Source organism: Canis lupus, chromosome 2 (genome assembly GCF_003254725.2).
Source record: "Canis lupus dingo isolate Sandy chromosome 2, ASM325472v2, whole genome shotgun sequence".
Lineage (NCBI taxonomy): Eukaryota > Metazoa > Chordata > Mammalia > Carnivora > Canidae > Canis > Canis lupus.
Genome location: NC_064244.1, coordinates 9,081,141 through 9,100,853, shown reverse-complemented (window position 1 = coordinate 9,100,853; position 19,713 = coordinate 9,081,141). Strand labels below are relative to the sequence as shown.

Genomic DNA, 19,713 nt, shown 5'->3' with positions numbered 1-19,713 from the left:
CAATTCACAAAGCCTAAGAATCGACAAGGCAGTCTTCTGTGGCCCGTTACCAAGTGTCAACAATGATTATTGCCAATATCGTTACACAAATGCCAATTGCGGGGCAGCTGTTTCCTTTCACGCGGGTTCCAGGGAGAAGGTTAGATGTTAAAAAGGAATCTTCTTCTCGTGACCCAGTGACTCCATTACACAGGCTCTACTTTACCTAATAAAATCAGGCCCGAGTTTGGAGAAGTGTGCAGAACGATGAACAAAATGCATATTTGTGTAAATCCCCAGGACTCTCTCTCTCTCTCGAGAACATGGGCTCTTTAAAGAGTCAGGTCAAATCCCTCAGAAATCAAGTGAGTCCAGTTATGTTTTCTTTTACTTCCCTCGATTCCCTGCTGCGTCGCTTGCTTGCTGGCAGCGTGCTAAGACTGTCATTTGTAAAAAGCAGCCCGCTCAGCTATAATTACTAATTTGATGTCACAGTGGAATCGCAGCGCAGCTGTGGAAAGATCGACCACCAGGGAGATCCGCGTTTCTCTGTCTCATTTAGAGGCGGCTAAACTGCTGCAGCCATGAATGGAAGATGCCCTTCCATTAAAAAGGAAAGAATTAAAGAATAAAACAAGTCATAGCAGCTGTCAGAATCTGACAACGGTTTAAAAAAGGAAAAAAAAAGAGCACTGTTCTGCTTTTTTCAAAAAAATTCAAGACATCTGTACATGCATGTTCTGATACTTGTTGCCATGAAAGTGATGCCACCATTGTTGCAACATAACTTCTTTATTCCCCTGTTTCATCTTCATTATTATGCTAATACAAATCACACTAATTGCGTGTCAAGCTGAAATCGAAGGGACGGGACTCGTCTGCACCTATATAGCACTCCATATTTGAAATGACGGTTTCAAAACTTGTCATCAACAAGTTCAAAGTATGGGAAATTAAAACAGTTATAATGACTCAGATGAAAGGAAAACTCACAATTGAGATTACTAATTAAGCCCTGTCAATGGAGATTCCTGATGAAAATTACTCCTTGCACCATGACCATCATTTTTTTTTTTTTTAAGAGAAATTCAGTTCCACGGGGAGAGCAAGGAAAAGATTCTTGGCAGATTGTGGGATTTCATTCATAAAAGGCAAAAATGTAGAAAATAAATATTTTTAGCCTTCCTCAAATAGTTCCACCCAGAGGTAAGAGCCATTGTTTTGATAACATTTATGGTTTTATTTGTGAGGATAAAGAAAAGCATGTATCTTTGGAAGATGAAAAATGTTAACTGCTCATGGAAAGAAAGCCTGGAAATTGACAGAAAAGGAGAGGCAGACAGATTTTTTTAGAACTTAAAAGACTCAGTGTTTTTAGAAGTTCAGCAAGCTCCACCATACACATTTCATTTATTTTTTTATGTATTACAGTTTGATGAATGTTACCTTAGTTGTGGGGAGGTTATAAACAAACTGCTGCATCAGTGATGCCCCACTGCCAACACAGGCAGGCGTAGTGTAGTCTCCAGCGATTGCAAAAAAATTTTTTTTAAGATTTTATGTATTTATTCATGAGACACACGGAGAGGCAGAGACATAGGCAGAGGGAGAAGCAGGTTCCCTGGGGAGCCCGAGGTGGGACTCGATCCCAGGACCCCGGGATCACGATCTGAGCCAAAGGCAGATACTCAACCACTGAGCCACCCAGGTACCCGCGATTACAAATTTTAATGCCTTTACATTCCTTATCTCTAAAGGTTTTTCCTCTTGCCCCTGCCTGGTGAATGCCTGTAAACTAGAAGGGCAGGTGGGTCGCTTTTTGGAGCCATTCCTTCTAGAAGAGCTCTCATGAACCCCAAGCCCCAAAGGAAGGAGAGGGCACTGAATTCTTCCTCAGGGGAATCGTGTAGATGACTTTAATGCTCACACAGTGTAAGATGCTGTGACAGCGACTGCATTTACAAAATGCCTAAAGCCTCAAATGGAGGAAATGTGAATTGGTTGTTTTGCCAACACCGTGAGAAACCAAACTATTTATTTCACTACTTTGAAAATTCTTAGACCAAGACTCAGAATGACCTTTGCTCTAGTACCAAATTTAACTCCATAACATTGTTTTTGTCAATGCAGTGAATGCTTCATGATTCACGGGATCGCTATGAATTCTTATGTCCTTTTAAAAAAGGAGACAGAGAAGTGCCAGACATTCAGAGGGTCACGGCACAGTGGTTAGAAATGCCAGCCTTGGGTTGGAAGCCTGGCTCCGCCACATCGTAACTGGGGGGCTCTGGACAACTTACTGGACCTGTCGGTGAAGTACCCTCATTAACTCAGAGGAAGTAATAATAGCACCGCCTCATAAGACGGTTGGAAAGATGACATGACCAGATTCATGCAAAATGTACAACACTGACTGCCATATTGTATACACTCAACAAATGTCAGTTATTACTATAGGCCTTTCTAAATCCCAAGACATCAGAATTAACAATAAAAAAAAATAAACCCCAAAGGTAAGGTTTCACCTCTGGCCCTGACCATGTGACAGAGCATGGGAACTAAGCTCGTGAGTCTCACATCTGCCAAGATGTGAGGTGGGCCAGGTCCTTCCCATTGCTGACTTCTCTGAGCCCACCTCCAGGGGAGATGTTTTGAGGAATAGTTCAGCACAGGATAAAAGCATCCTAAGTAGGCTCCTCAGAAAAGGGGGTCTCTATTAAACAAATCCTCTAATTTTATTCTTCATTCTTTTCACAGAAACCTATACCAATAAAGGGCTCAGTGTTGAAATATGGTGAATGCCGTGGGTTTCTGGGAAATTTGTGGTTCTATGGGCAGAGCAGTGGAGGGAGGGCCAGGCAACTGGATGGTCTGCTTCTGATGAAATATTACAGCTTCAAGGATGTCAAATACTTGTGGCTTTCCTTCACATATGGCCTCGTTCAAGGATTTTGGCTTCAGTAGCAACCACCCTATGGCCTCTCACTGTCTTTCTTGGCATTGTTAATTGTGAGAGAGGACCATGGTGATCAAATCTGAAGAAATGAAAATGAACAGAGTTGGGAGGGAGAGGGTGGTCTGCTAGCAATAGTTTCAAGAGACTTGGGAACAAAGTGAAAACAGAGCCACCAGCATGGAGTAGTGGTTGTCATCACAACCACGGTTCTTACTCAGGGGCTGGCTTCTTGTTACGACGCCGAAAAGTGTGTGAGGCTTTTCAAACAGCCTAGATATTTTCTCCTGGGAGAAAAATCCCAATCCTACTGAACCTCCGAGTCTCTCATCAAATACAATTTAAATACCCACTCGGGTCTCAGACACTTGGAAGAAACATTTGGTCATAACAACAAGGAAGTGGGCAGTCCATTGTTTCTGTTTCTTTTGGCCAAAGCTGGTGCCTTCAGGGGATTTATGTGGAGATCAGAAGCGTAAAAATATATTCACTAGTGCACAGTAAAAATACAGATGGTCAGAGCAGGATCCACCATTTCCTTTTCTGTTCTTTACTTCTTAACCTACTGTTACCTGCCTTCTGCTCTGCTCACTGTCATGGACAAGGTCACTGGAGAGGTCCCTGGTGGTAAGTCCCATGGCTAATTCTCAGTCCTTATCCTACCTGCCCTTGCAGCAGTATCTGATTCTGAGCCAGTTCTTTTCCTCCGGCTTCTGAAATACAACTAGAGTGCAAGTCTCCCAAGGGAGGGGGCGATTTCACGGCACTATTCTTCACAACGCTTGGAGAAGTGCTTGCTCACAAGAGATGCTCCCTAAGTGTCTGCACAAATGACCCAAACTTTCCGCTCATCTGCTTGTGTCCTGTCTCTTTGGCTGATCCTTTGCCAGACTCTCTCCTTTCCCCACTCCTTAAATGATGCTTTTCTGGGCTGGTTCTAGACATGCTTCTATTCCATACACTCATCCTGGGTGGCCTCATCTACTTCCTTGTCTTTGCTGATCATCCTTCCTGTGACGTTTCCAAGCCCTTTATCCCTGCAGCCTCTCACGCCTACTGACATCTCTGTTCTAGTACCACACCGACACTGCAAACCCCTCCTCCTACTCTGCTCCCTCTTCCAGTGAGTAGAACCAACATCATCTTAATGGTCCAAACCAGACACATGGAGTCATTCTGAACCCGGCCCACCCTCCACACACACTCCCTGGCACTGTCCACCTCCCACATTCAATCTCTGGGTTCTGTGTGGCTTCTCCTTCCTAAATCTCCCTATAATCATCCTCCAACCATGAAAAAATCCACAAATACTTCTGAATGAATAAAGAAAAGTAGATTTCCAAAATATAAAGTTCAAATCAAGACAGAATGAGAACATTCTAAAAACAAAATTTAAAAGCAAAACAAAAACAAAAATCTTGAGCCCAGCTTTCAACGGTTCAGTCAAAAAGCTTCCCAAGGTGACAGACGAGGGGCGTAACATAGAGTATCGAGGTACTTTCATATAAGTAAATGTCGATTTTGGTCAGCTTAGGTTTACATACAGAAAGCTACTTCCCAAACTCTTAATCAAACTGACTTAAGTTGCATCTGCCTATAATCTTGCATAATAAACCAAATGTGGTTCAAATATTACCTGTTGTGTAGTGACTCAGGAAAAAATAATCTCTTCATCCCTAATTCTTTAAGTAAAAAGCTCTCTAACCACATCGTAGAGCTGGAAAGGAGTTTGAAGCTCATCTGAGCCAACCTTTTTTAGGTGAAGCTGAAACTCAACACGCTCATTTTACCGGAGACAAACCAGGGCTCAGAGAGGCATGGAAAGGACTGGGGCTCCCAGCTGCCAGTTAGGGGTAAAGTGGGGTTAGGACCCTGGCTGCTAAACTATACCTGTCTATCTGGATCCTAAGTAACCGCCCAGACAGCTGTGCTTTCAAGACCATGTTGCATGAGAAACATTTCTTTCAACCACACTTAAAACTAATAAACAGAACTATTCCATTACCCAACAGAATGGGGCAGCTAATCTGAGGAAGAGAAGCTGAGGCAGGAGGCTCCTCTGGTCAGTGATGGGCTGCTCTCAGGCAGAGGGAAGAATCACAGTGGGAGACAGGAGAGGAAGAGTGGACATAAGGGGTGGACTGCGGCGGGAAGGACAGGGTAAAGGCAAGTCAGGGTACTTACCTTTTCCTTGTCGCTGGCTTCTCGAGCCACCGTAGAGCCCTGAAACACAAAGATGTCATTAAAACATGCACATGGGAGGCCTCGGGCTTCACATGTTTAAGGTATGCAAATGTTCCAGGGCAGAGCGCAGAAATGAATGAGCGCCAACTTTGCTTTGGAGTGAGCTCGGTCCCTTCCCTGATCACAACCCTGCCCAGTGGGCGCTCCTTCCTCTGCAGACATCCCTGTTGGCTCGTCTCCAATCCTTTCCCTAGCTCGGCAACTGAACTGGATTCTCTCCCTGGTTCTTGCCCTCCAGTTGGAAATCAGAAAACCTGATGAACCCTTGAACAATAACATTTTAAAAATTATTATTATTATTTTTAAAGAGAATAAGCACATGAAGGGGTGGCAAAGGGCAGGAGAGGGAGAGAGAATCTTAAGCAGGCTTCATGCCCAGTGCAGAGCCTGATGCAGGGGTTCCATCTCATGACCCTGGGATCATGACTTGAGCCGATATCAAGTCTGACACTTAACTGACTGAGCTGCCCAGGCGCCCCTTGAATGATAACTTACTGACACCAGATCAAAACCGTGCTCTGCTTCTTGCCTCGATTGCCAGATATGGTTGGTCTAGAAGACGGAATCTTCAAAGATGAAATGGGCCCCTGAGTGGCTGCCATGGCCACTGGGGCATTCAATGCCTGTTTCCCTGCATGATCTTCCAGATGGGGGTCTGTCCTGGACCTCTGCCTGCCTTTCTCCCCTGTGTCAGAGTTACTGGTGAACATTTTTCCTCACCTACTACTATGAGTAAGACCCTTTGGTACTTCCTGTCCCCTGCACTCTGGGAATCCCTTCAGACATACACGTTTCCTTGCACCCTCTTTGTGCCAGGCCCTAGGCCAAGCATAGACCTATAATGTGGAAGAAAACGCCATTCTTGATCTCAGCAATCCTACTCTACTGCACTGGTTTTCAAAGCCATGCCTTGGAGCTCTAGGGTTGTCCAAGAGGACCCAAGGCCACCCAGACGCCACTGGGGGTGGGGTGGGGGTGGGTAGAGCTCAAGAAGAGAAATGTTCCTTTGTCGAAGATGTTAATGCAAAAGAAAAGTTGGGAAACAAATGGCCAGTGAATTTCTAGCTATGTCAGGCTGACAAGAACAATTTTTCTTTGTGCTCCTCTGACCACTGCAGGATCTCACACAGCAACGCCAGGCATTCCCTACATAAATGGTTGGAGAAGGATCACCACCAATTCACTGCTCTCCCTTCCGCTGTAGTGCTGGCCACCCAGGCAAGACCAGGTCGGCAGAGTGACACGCTTGCCCCCCACCTCTTATATAGGCATGCACTGCCCTAGAACACTTGCATTAGCCAACTGTTAAGGGAATTTATCTGCAACATGGGAAAAACTTAAGTAGCTTCTAGATCAGCCATTCTTAAAGAAATCAACATTTCTTCTCTGTGACCATCTTTTATCCAGGCAGCTCAGGCACTGATTAGGACGTGGTTCACAAATGAGGGACTCAGACAGAGGAGACTCCTGGCTCTGGGGAAGAGAGCCCAGGCTGGAGTCATCCCCCTGGCCCGGACCCCACCCGGGGGCCAATCCTCCATCCCCCTGGTGCTCGGCATTCCTGGGTCTCCTGGATGTCAGAGACCCTGCTGTCAGTGCAAGGGAAATGCTCAAAGCTTCTTGGGGATGCATCAGAGGAGCACAAAGCTGACCCACGAAATGGTGATGGACAATGTGAACTGTTCATGATGGAAATCGTGTGGCCCTGTTCCACAGTCACAGCACACACCCTCTGCACAAACTCGCAGCTGCCCCTTGAAATGGTCTGTTTTCCTTGTTTTTAGAGATTCTTGAATACAGACCACAAATATCTTCCCTTACACACTGATTTCTAACAAAGAATGTTCCCAAATTAAAACAACAACAACATCAAAAACGACTGATATTTGCAATATCTGAGCACTAAGTTACTGGTCAGAGGTGGAAACTACTCATTCCTCTTTGTAGTTTTAGCCAAGTTTCTAAGTGTGTGTGTGTGTGTGTGTATTTTCCCTCCTGCAACATAATTTACCCTGCTTCTGATTCTCAGAAACGCTTTATCTCTATGTAAATGCAGATCATTAGCCCGGGGGTGGGGGGGAACACCTCATCCAAATTTAATTCAAAATAAAAGCTCAAACAGGAGTAGAAAATAAAGTTAGTAAGTCAAGGCCAAGAGTTTGAGCCATGAAATGATGTCAGATGTCCAGGTTCCATCACAATCGAAAGTACTGGCAAGAAGAGCATTTATTTATTTATTTATTTATTTATTTATTTATTTATTTATTTATTCTGCAAGCTAAAATAGTGAGATGAAATTAGTGAAGTCCGAGGCAAATTAAAACTATAATATCCAGGCTATAAGTATAATTTACATCAATCTTGATGTTTACTAGATGCTTGCTTGAATGAGGCACTATCTTAGGGGAATAAAAAATAAAAAGGACCAAAAATTTGCTTTTTAAGGCACTTACTAGTAGAATGGATGAGTCATGACCAAAATTAATTGACCAGTTCGCATATGCCACACATTATGTGGGACACGATACATGTATATGTAAGTGTGTGTGTGTGTGTGTCTGTGTGTGTGTGTATGTAATTGAATCCTCGTAACAACCCAGCGAAGGTAAGTTATAATCATCCCTGTTTTACAGATGCAGAAATTGAGGCACAAGAAAAGTTCAGCAACCCACACACAGCTAACAAGTGGTAAAACCAGGACAGATGGCCTCAGAGATCACTTACATATTCACTGATGTGATATCAGATTCCACATTGTAACTAAGCTTTGAGAAATTACCTTTTGTCAGGTTTTGGCATATCAAATAAGAAGATCCACAAATTCCTGAAAAAGTTATTAAAACACCGCCCTCCCAATTTCCAACTATACATGTAAAGTCTGACTTTTTTATACTCTTTAATCAAGTAACACTGCAACGGACAGCACAACCAGAGAGAACATTCCAACTGTCTCAAAGTAAGTCAGATGTTAGGGAGATTTGCAAAAATGCAAAGAACAAAAAAAGGCCACCTGTCTCACTAAATTTTTTGATTTGTAAGATATAGCTATTTTTCATAAAAATATGCTAACATGTAATATTTTTTTATTGTACATAAAGTAAGCATTTAAAAATTTCTTACTTTAATTTCTAACATTGTAAACAGCAGTAGATACACCCTATATAAGCAAAAGCTTTTGGGAGTCCTCTTTTTAAAAAATTTTAATTTCAATATAATCAGCACACAATGTCTAGTTTCAGGTGTACAATATAATGATTTGAAAATTCTACACATTACTCAGTGTTCATCATGACAAGTGCACTCTTTATCCCCTTCCCCTCTTTCCCCCCTCCCCTCCCAATAACCATCAGTTTGTTCTCTATAGTTAAGTATCTGGTTTGTCTCTTTTTACATTTGTTCGTTTGTTTTGTTTTTTAAATTCCACATGGGTGAAATCATAGGATATTTGTCTTTCTCTGACTTACTTACTTCACCTAGCATCATACCCTCTAAATCCACCCACGTTGTCATAAATGGCAAGATTTCATTCTTTGTAATGGCAAATAGTTCATTGTATACGTACACCACTACTTCTTTATCCATTCATCTATCAAAGGATACTTGGGTTGCTTCCCTAATTTGGCTAATATAAACATGCTTCAATAAACATAGGTGTGTATATGTCTTTTCAAATTAGCGTCTTTGCATTCTTTGGGTAAATACCAAGTGGTGGAATTACCGGATCATATGACAGTTCTATTTTTAATTTTTTGAGGAATTCCCCTACTGCTTTCCACAGTGGCTGTACTGGGGGTCCTCTTTTAAGAGTGAAGGAGTCTGAGATCAAAAAATTTGAGATCTCCTAGCAAAGACCAAAGGGTGGCAAACTTTTTCTGAACGGGTCAGATGGTAAACATTTTAGGTTTTGTGGTTCAAAACAGTCTCTGTGGTACTACTTGACTCTGCCATTCTAGTACAAAGAGCAACCACACGTGATACAGAAACACTGGTCATGGCAGTATGCCAATCAAACTTTATTTACAAAAATGGCCAAGTTGGATTTGCCATGTAGGCAGGTCCCAGAGTGCCAGCTCCTACCTTGGACGTTCTCTCCCAGAGTCAGTGATCCAAAGAGTCAGCTCACCTCCGTCCCCTCAGAACTCCCGTTGTGTGTCTCCCACTCAAAGTCTTTGAAATAGCAATGTCATCCTCCCAGTGAAACCTTCCCTGACACCCTCTGTAAGCTGTGTCCCTTCCCCATTCTCCCGTATCTTTACTTCTCTCCATAGCACTTACCACTTCTTAATATATACTAGGAACTACTAGCTACTTTTACTTCCTGTCTATCTGTACCTGCCACAATGTGAGCTCCTTAAGCGCAGGTTTGGTCTGTTTTGTTCGTCACACTATTCCTAGCAAAAAAACCCCAAAAAACAAAAAACAAAAAAAAAACCAAAAAAAAAAAAAAAAAAAAACCAATGCCTGGTACCCGGCTGATGCTCAATAAACAGCTCGCTGAAAATCAGACACGGTACCTCCTAACATGTATACAAGTATTCTGGTAAAGCCAGTCAGCGATCCTTGCTTAACTCGGAGCCGAGCACTGCTGGTTCAGTTGCCTGGTGGCTTTAAGCTCTGAGCACCTAAGTGTTTAGCATGATCAATTACAACCTTTGCTTAATTACTTAATAAAAATTAACCAAAAATCTCACCTTTAAGTCGTATTTCCTATATACAGATAAACGGTGGCTGAACACATTTCTTGTAACAATCACGTATATTTCAACTCCATCAACATTAAGCCGGTACATGCCCAAGAACTGGGGAAGAAGCGTGATCCCGTGACATTCTACTATGTACTGCACAGGAGAGAGAAAAAGGAACACATTATGCAATCAAAAGGTGCTCATTCAGATGTAAACTATAACTCTTCTGCCTATGGTGTTTAGACAAAGTCAAAGCCTCCAACCACTAAGGTTCTGGTTAGAGAAAATGGCCATGTTTGTATGGCCTGATATAGGATCTGTGTTCACCATGTATATACATAGATAAGAAAATTCAACTTTATCTCCAAAAGAGATGTTTTTTCCTAACATTCCAAACTAATCTGTAAAGTCAAAACTTGGATATAATAAAGTTAGACCAGAGGGCAAGTGACTGGTCCATCTGCTAACTCCTCTAAAGTGAAAGCACACTCTACCGAGGGCCTCCCCCCTCCTCCCCAGAAGCCCAGGTGATGACTCTGAGGTTGAGGGACAGTCACTTGGCCACCGAAGATCACTCTTTTAACAGTGTTAGGAAAGTATAGCATCGAAGCTGTGATTAAAGAGGAAACTATGGAGAGAGCTGAGTGTTAGAAGCTGGAACAGTTGTGTCCAGTCCTCATTTTTGTTTCTCACCCACCACACTAAGGTGTTGAGCTAAGCTGCCCGCCAGAGCAGCAGCGTGAAAGGAAGGTACCACACTACCCCAAAGCGTTTGCTCCTGCTTCACAGACGGATGGAGGTACTGTGGCCCCATGTTAGATTTCATCAAGGCCACTGGACAAGTTCCAGCTTTGACACCATTTCTGATTATAGTTGCAAAAACACAACATGAGTCTCAAAGTACTGATGGCCATCCTCCAGAGGCCCACAAGAGGGAGACACACCTTCTTGAAAGCTGATCTTTATAAAACGGGTCCAATGGCACTCTCCAAAGGAAAGTCAGGTTTTCCTTTCTTTAAAATGAAAGGGTAGAGAATATTTCAAAAGAGCTCTTTTATGTCCTTGCCAGGTGTATGAAACCTCTAGAATAATGAATAGCATGAGTAGCATGATTCCAAAAATCGTAAAAATTGTTAAAATCGTACACATTGTGCATATTACAGGGAGAAGCCTAAAAGAATGGTCACCAAGTGGTAATGGTGGAATTTGGGGTCACTTTGCTTTCTCCATCCCCCATTTAAAAAAATATGCTGCTTGAGTTTTTCCATTTTACAATGAACATTTTATAAAAATAAAAATTAAAGTCCTTTGAAACTTTTTTAGTGGTAAGCACTGTCAATAATCAACTCAGATAATATTTAACCATCCTCAGAGTCAAAAAAAGCCTTTAGTTTTTGTCATTAAAGATGAACAGCATTAGTACATGAGTTTGATTTTTGTCACCCAGAGTATTGGCAGGTTTTAAAGATGCTCTTGCTCTTTTTAATCATACTGAGCATAACTGAGCTACACATTTTAATTTGATTTTTTAAAATATTTATTTATTCATGAGAGACACAGAAAGAGAGGCAGAGACATAGACAGAGGGAGAATTAGGCTCCCTGAAAGGAGCCTGATGTGGGACTCAATCCCAGGACCCCGGGATCACAACCTGAGCCTAAGGCAGATGCTCAACCACTGAGCCACTCAGGTGCCCCTAATTTGACATATTTTTCTGAGCAGAGTTTCACTTCAATTTGTTCTTCATGTGAAGTCAGGTCAGTGGAACATTTTCTATTTCTCTTTCAAAAAATAGTAAACTAACTTGAGATTTGCTAATACAAGATAGACAGTAAAGTGGTATTGGTTGAAAAGAAAACTTCTCTCATCTGATCTAAGGAAATAAAAAAAAGTTGTCCCTCACCTCTGAAGAAAGACAGTTTGGGTGAGCCTTACAAACATGGTGACTATGGGAGTCTACCCCATGTAAGCACGGTAGCAAGAAGGCAGGTTTGTGAGCTGGAAAGAACGCACATGCATCTCAGTGCCTCCATTCACCAGCTGTGGGATCTTGGGCAAGTTATTAGATCACTCTTCATTTTAGTTTCATGTTTTGGAAAATAAGTGCCATAATTCCTACCATGAAGGCAAGTTGTTGTGAGGATTAGTCTGTCTGAATACTTCACACGAAGCCTGTGTGCTACACTACATTCTTCTTCCCTCTGCTGAGGACAGTGGTAATAGTGACAATTATTTTCATTCAAAACTCTCCTAAGAAATCAGCGTTACACTCATCTGCTTTGTCCTCCAAATTCACTCACGAACTTGGATGGGCGTCCACTCTGAGGCAGGCTGTGCGTAGTATTTTGGAGGCCCACAGGGCATGTCTGTCCCCTGTCAGGGACAGACGGGGGGCACACACCAGTTTCAGTTTGGCTGCTCAACCCCTCTTTGTGCTCAGGTGATTCCCATCTTGGCCTATCTTTTACAAGTGCTGGCAGAAGAGTAAGTCTTTTTGATCAAAATCTCTGTACAAAGCCACAGAGTGCCATGGGACAGAGTAGATACTATGATTCATGTAATGAATACAATACAGAAACTTTCTGAATGCTGTACCGGAAATCATCGACAAGCTCCTCCCGCCTCCCGCCCCGAAAAACACCCACGCAGATTACATTCTACAATTCCTCTATCTTTAAGACTAAATAAACTACTGTGTATACAAATTAGATCAATTTAATCTGCATCTCCACATTTCTACACTTGCTTGTTCTCAAAGGCATTGTGTATCTTATGAGACTCTTAGATGAACACCTTGAAAAATACAGATTTAATAGACTTGAGCCGAGTAAAGAAACATGTGCAAGACCACAGCCCAGATTAAAGCCTGTCGTATTAAGATTCCAGTACTGATAAGCAACAGTTGGTGCCAAAGGTTTAGAAAGCATTTATGTGTCAGAAGAGAAAATCCCACCCATTAACTGAATTGCTGGGCAGGGGCACTGGGAAAAAATGACACAATTTCATAATAGGAGAGGGACATTCCACTGGCTCTGTGAACACCAGGGCTGGGGGACTGCTGCTCTAGCATGGTGTGTCACTGAAGGTGGGAGCTGGCCCAGAGGCCTGGACGTTCACCCTCTTAGGGTTTTCACCAGATGACCCAGGAAATGCTACACACAAATTCTAATGCCAGTGGTCACATCTGCAAACCACATGCACAGACCATTGGGGGTAATTCCACATCCACAGAGACTGTAAATTCATGGCCAGAGCTTTAGCTGGGCCCTTTGCACAACTTGGCCACATCATGCTGCTAGGAGCCCTTCTGGTCCAGCTCCATGTTCACTAGCTGTGTAGCCTTCGATGAATTATTCAATCTCTTTGTGCCTCTGCATTTGGAGAAAAGGGATAATGAGAGTAATGAGTGCATCAGGGTTTTGTGAAGAATGTGAGGACCATGGAAACAGGACTGGGGGCACTGACTGCCCATATAAAGCCAAGACCCTGGGGTGAAGGGTGGAAACTTCCTAGAGCACCTGATGTGTCTCTAAAATGCTCTCTGAGATATGGATTTTTTTTTAAGTGCATGATGGGAACTCTCAATTTCAGTGAACGTCCCCAGAACAAAGACTTTCCAAAAATGAATAATTTTGTAAGTGTATGTATGTAGTAGTATGTATGTATCTGCTTATAAAATATCTGCTTATATTCTTGAAATATAAAAGAAACACGAAAAAAATTCTATTTCTCTCTCACATTGCTTTTAGGTTCTCAGAACTCTGAGCACTTTCCCTTCAAGAACTTAAACATCATTGACAAATTTACAAAACAACTTGAACACAAATGCTTCAAAAATAAGAAGAAAGGGATGTGTTGCGGGCACTATAGTATCATGCCTTTCTTCAATAACCAATTATTTGGCTGGAGTATCTTCCTTTTTTGAATATTGAAAAACATCCTCAGCAGCTATTAAATTCTTTTTTTAACATTGTTGATTCAATCACAGGATAATCTAAGGAATCTCTGCTTCTTCCCTTCTATGTCCTTAATTCCCAGATTACGAGAATGGAGAAATAATTTAATCCTGAGGATGATTCCTTAAGAAAGGTATAAATATTTCCTCCACTTTCAACCACTGTTTTGATGTGGCTACAAGGCAGGCCTTCCCTACTGGCAAAGGCCATATAGATACACGGGTGTGCCCCATCCGCTGTATTAGTATCTCAGTCTACAGGCTAGCAGGTGCAGTGCCTAGTGTAGTCTGTAGACTCCTTTCTAGAAGTCAGATGAGTCCGCTACTTCTGTCCTCTGCCACTCTGAGGTCCTAAGGGAGATAAGGCCACGAACGAACCAAACACTTGGCAATGCTGATCTTCCATGTGTGGCTCAGATATTAAGAGCACACATCAGACAAACAGATGATTCTTTTACAAGAGCATGGGCTGCATGTATACAATCCGAAAGAGTGTGCCTTTCAGTGAATTCTCGAATATGGCATTTTCCTGAGACATTCCTATCTGTGGCATCATGCTGGCTCTCTAGGTGACCTGCAGCCAAAGTCTCTCTCACATCTAATGTGAAGCTTGGTCTGGCACCTGTACTGGTGACTTTCAAATGCTTGCAGTTCCAAGAGGACAGCGAGCTTTCATCTGAATAGGAACTGAATATTTACTTCCCAATTTTAAAAGAGTGAACTTGATTATCATCAATTTTTATTATGCTTACTATATGGAGCTAAAACAATCACAGTTATTCTTGGGGTCAGTGTTAAACCCACTTCATTACCTACATTTGCATTTTAAAATATTGTTTTTATTGGGGATCCCTGGGTGGCTCAGAGGTTTAGCGCCTGTCTTTGGCCCAGGGTGTGAGACCACCTGGAGACCCGGGATTGAGTCCCACGTCGGGCTCTCTGAATGGAGCCTGTTTCTCCGCCTCTTTCTCTCTCTCTCTCTCTATGTCTATCATAAATAAGTAAATAAATCTTTAAAAAAAATAAAATATTGTTTTTATTAAGTATTTTTCACTTTTGTATTTTCATGGCCGGATACCTCAAGGCACCTGTTATTTATCACAGAGTGGCTTCTCTTTTTTTCAAGAGTACTCCCAGAAACTTATATCTGTTGGCAATGTGTCTGACACCTGTGTTTCTAACACTCACAGTTTTTACTTTCTTCTGTCTTCTTTTAAAAAAATGTACTTGTAAATGATTCCATGGCACAATCAATAAAACCAAATTTTATCTCTTCATAAGTCTTCCTTAGAACTTTTTCCTATATAGCCACGGGTTTGTTAGAACTGTAATACAAGGCTAAATGAACGTGGTGAAATCAGAATTTTTAAAACATATATGATGAAACAGCCATAAGATCTGTTTCCTTTGCTCTTGGGCGCTCAACAAGAATAACAAGTATTATGAATCCCGGGTTTGTTGCTCTTCTCATGCAAAATGAAATGCCATTAAAAGAGTCATAGCTGACTGAAGGGTTCAGCAGAGAGGATTCTAAGTGATGTACTGCAACAGATAAATATTTATATCTCTGCATGAGAGTGTGAACCTGGGCTCTGGCTTTTGGAAATTGCTGTTATTATCATGTTTCACTCATTTAGAGGCTTGAAGTGACAATTTAATATAGCATCAAATTAATACTTCAATGTAAAGTCTTGTTTCATTTAATGTTTCTGAAAGGTTAAATAATCTGTAATCCTTATTGTGCCTCTGGTTATGTTTATCGATCGCTGTGACAACATGAAAGAAAAGAAAATAAGAAAGAAAGAAAGAAAGATAGTCTGAAATTAAGGAGTGCTTTGTTTTAGAATGACCAAGCAAATAAATAAATCCATACTTTACTTGAATTCATGTTTTGGGAAAATGGTCTTTAAGTAGCAGTGAATACAATTTATTTTGGTTTCAAATAGTTTTGAGGTGAAAAAAGAATGTAAGGATGACTACATTTAGGCTAATATAAATACAAAACTACTGCCTTTCTTAAAATTGATAAAATCAGGTTTAAAAGGAACAAACACTCATCTGTAGTGTTTACAAACATTCTTAGTACTGAGATAATGAAAAATATATAGAATGTATCTGAAGGCAAACACTGGTGCTCCTCGTTTGTTACACTATGACTAAGACCCAGAAGCGCCATGGTTATTTTTTTTTTAAGATTTATTTATTCATTTATTCATGAGAGACACACACACACAGAGAGAGAGAGAGAGAGAGAGAGAAGCAACGACACAGGCAGAGGGAGGAGCAGGCTCCATGCAGGGAGCCCGACATGGGACTCGATCCCGGGGCTCCAGGATCAGGCCCCCGGCCGAAGGTGGCGCTAAACCGCTGAGCCACCCGGGCTGCCCAGCACCATGGTTATTAAAGACGAAATCACTAGGTAAGAACTACTCTATCGTACGTGCAGATGGCATTTATTTATTGATTACAATGAAAATGCTGAATGGCTGTTCTGATGTCACCCTAAGGAGATCTGAGAGGCCCACGGCCGATGGGAGGCTTAGCTGATCAAAGAAGGTGGGTTCCAGAATCATCCCCTTGCCTTCCAGTCGGGAGCTGTGCCCCAGTGGCCCGGGACTGAGGCTGGGAGGTCAAATGTGTAAGCAGGTGTGCCAGGGAGCCGGGACAGGAGGAGGAGCTGGGGCCAGAGAGTGGAGGTGCCAAATTCCAACAGAAACATGCGCTCCTTGTTCATCTTTTTCAGCACAGACAAAACTCTCTGGACAGCACCTTTCCTAAAATAAGCTCAGAGGCCCTCTGGAGATTAAGCAATGAGCTCGCCAAGACTATCAAACATGAGAAGGCAAGTGTGGCTGCCTTTGGGGAAGGCCTCCCCGCCCAGCTGTGGAGTGTGGTCTGCAGCCTTGTTGGCAGCTCCTTCTGGGTCAGCCTCCCTGTTACCCTGGGGTGGGGAGGGGGAGGAGGGAGGACTCAAGAGCACCCCACCAGTTGGCTGCAGCTTGGTTGGCTTGCGTGGGGGCCTGCCTTGCCCCTCTGCCCAGTCCTGCTTCTTCCCCCTACCCTACATAGGTTTGATCCCTAGTCAACACCCTGACCCCAGACTGCGTGGGCTTCTGCTTGGATAGGTCACTCTGAGTGTCAGCAGGCCCAAGAAACAACAAATTCAGGCTCCCAGAAATTGCAGAGGTTAGGACCATCAGCAACAGAATTTGAATAGTCACATATAAAACATTTAAAAAATAAAAGATGCAATTTCTGAGATGAGCACATAACAGGAAACTATCAGGAAGGAACTGACACATTTTTAAAAATGGCACTTCTACAAGGAAATATGGAATTACTGAAATAGCGACCCACTGGGCAGGTGAGACAACAGAATGGGACAGCTGAAAAGAGGACTGGGCCTGGCGGAGCTGAGGAATTGCCCTGGAAAGTCAAGAGCAGGGTTGTCTGGGGATGGAAATGGGAATGAGGAGTGGGGGGCAGTGGAGACCAGAATGAGAACGTTCTAGCTATTGCAGAATTGAGAGGAGACAGAAGGCATATAAAGAGAAAAGGATGATGGAATTTCCAGAAACTGGAGGAAATCTGCTGGGGGCCCGGAAGCCTGAGCACGAATGGGGGGGCGGCGGGGGGAGGAGAAACTCTGGGAACTGAGGGCTCTGAGCAAATGGCTGCTCCCTGCCTGCAAAGTGGCGCTCAGCAGGGCGCTCCCTAGAGACCTGAGAGATGGCAATAGCCTTCCTGATGTTTCTGCGAAGAGATGCCAAGAAATGCATCTGCAGCTTCTGAAGGCAGAGGCTCTGCTGGGAGCTCAGCTTCAGTTAGCAGAGTTCCAGGGCGCTCCTCCGACTTAAAACTTTAATGTACTTTTCAAATTTTAATTGACCTCTCCTCCAGATAGAGAACCAAAAACCCAAAAGCAGACTCAGCGTGCTTCTCCAGCTCTAGAAAGTAGATAGTGCCCTGCCACCTGAGAAGCTTCATCAGCATCACCTGGGAGCATGTTAGAGACTCAGCATCTCAGGCCACCTGAGACCCACTGCGTGAGAATCTGCATTTCTGCGCGGTGCTCCGGTGTTGAGTCTCCACCCAAGGTTTGAGAAGCACTGATACACTGTGTAACCTGTTCTGTGCAACACCCAACTGTTTCAGCTGTTGGCTTTTATGTGCCTATTTTTTTCTTCTTTCCGTGGCTTCTTCTTCGAATGAAAATACCCACACCACTGTCCCTCATGGAAGGATAAAAAGATAGGACTCCAAGGAGGGTTCAAAAAAGTCAAGCATTCATTCTAAAATCCTCTCCTGAGATGTAAGATACTAGCTAGCTTACTCAACAAGGAATTCAAGGCACCTGGGTGGCTCAGTGGTTGAGCATCTCAGGTTGTGATACCAGGGTCCTGAGATCGAGTCCTGCATCAGGCTCCCCATGGGGAGCCTGCTTCTCCTTCTGCCTGTCTCTCTCATGAATAAATAAATAAAATCTTAAAACAACAACAAGGAATTCAGATTTTTAGACAGGACCTCCAGATTTGGGTCAAGTTACTAATTGTTTCCCAATGCTAAGGACAAAAAAGGCTTTGGGGGTTACTTTATCAGTTTATCAGTTCAGTCATTTTGAAATGAGAAACAAGTAAATTTAAACCCTGCATTTCAAAAATGGAAAAGATATTCTTCATGATATATTCCTAGGCATTTCTTGATGAGGCATACAATAACCTGTTCACTCTCTTAAAACTTCTAAGATTCCACTGACACTGACCCTGAATTTCAGTTAAAGCTGAAGCTACATGATGCCAAAACTCCCAATGATTTTAAGCCAGCAGGGGGGGAAAAATCAGTCATTTTAAGAGACATTCAAGTAGGTTTCCTTTTTGAATGCTCTCTGACACCGGTGAGCAAATTAGTTGATAATTGTCATTTACAAGACCCAAGTTTGTTCTAGCCTAACAGAAAAGTGAAGAAAATGGTACTGACACCAAAACTTTGGGTAATTTTCCCAAATATAACAAAGAGAAAACCAAATAAAATAAAAGAGGCTTGTAAATGTTTGCTTTGCTTAATAGAAATTCTCTTTTGGTCTGAGGGATGATGTGGAGTGGAAATTATGGTAGGATTTGGGCCGCAAGTAAAGACTGAGGCAAGATATGGGGGCTTGGGAAAAATTCTGACTCCTTATGGTTTGAATTTTCATAATTTTGCAACCATCCCACACGACACCAGAAACCAGGCCCCCTAGTGGATTGACAGAGTTGATGATTTCAGCACAGGGAAGCAGGAAACAAAGGAAACAAAGTAGAAGAATGGTCTTTATCTTATTCAATCATTGAATAAGAGCACTTCCCATTCACTAAGCTGAGCAGGTTGTAAATATCAATTCACCTAATTAAGACAATACCCAGTAAAGGAGGTACTATTAACCAAATTTTATAGACAGAGAAATAGGTGTAAAGAAGTTCAGTCACTTGCCCAAGGTCATAGCTAGTCAGAGGCAAAACTGCAGCCGACAGCTCCAGAGTCTGAGGCCTGAACCGCCTGCCACACCGCCTTGCTGGGGAGTTTGGCTTGTCAGAAACGTAGTCCCAAGAAGAATTTATGTAAACATCTAGCAATGTTCTACTTCTCCAGAGACTGGCCTCGTGGTAATTTTAACCTTCCCGACTATCGCTATAGCTCTGGCTATATTTAATCAAAACAGAAAACAATGAAAGAAAAGAGAAGGGAAAAGAAAAGTCAAAGGGCCACGGAAGTACCGCAACTATCGGCAAGTCCATTCGTTTACTCCAAGGAGGCATCCTCTCTGAGAGCCAGTGCTGTCCACTGACAATCGGAACACGCCTCACTGCTCATCCAGACCAGGCAGCAGTTCAGAAGCCCAGCAGCACATAGAAGGTAAA

At 42.7% G+C, this 19,713-nt stretch overlaps 1 protein-coding gene across 1 annotated transcript in view; it reads right to left on the bottom strand.

Moving 5' to 3' along the window:
• Window positions 1-19,713, bottom strand: part of PIP4K2A (phosphatidylinositol-5-phosphate 4-kinase type 2 alpha) — a 177,381-nt gene that overhangs the window by 26,283 nt on the left and 131,385 nt on the right. The window contains exons 5-6 of the mRNA XM_025463977.3: window positions 9,868-10,014; window positions 5,117-5,155 (exon numbers count right to left, since the gene is read on the bottom strand). Coding sequence (XP_025319762.1) covers window positions 5,117-5,155; window positions 9,868-10,014 — 186 coding nt within the window. The remainder of the gene's footprint in view (window positions 1-5,116; window positions 5,156-9,867; window positions 10,015-19,713) is intronic.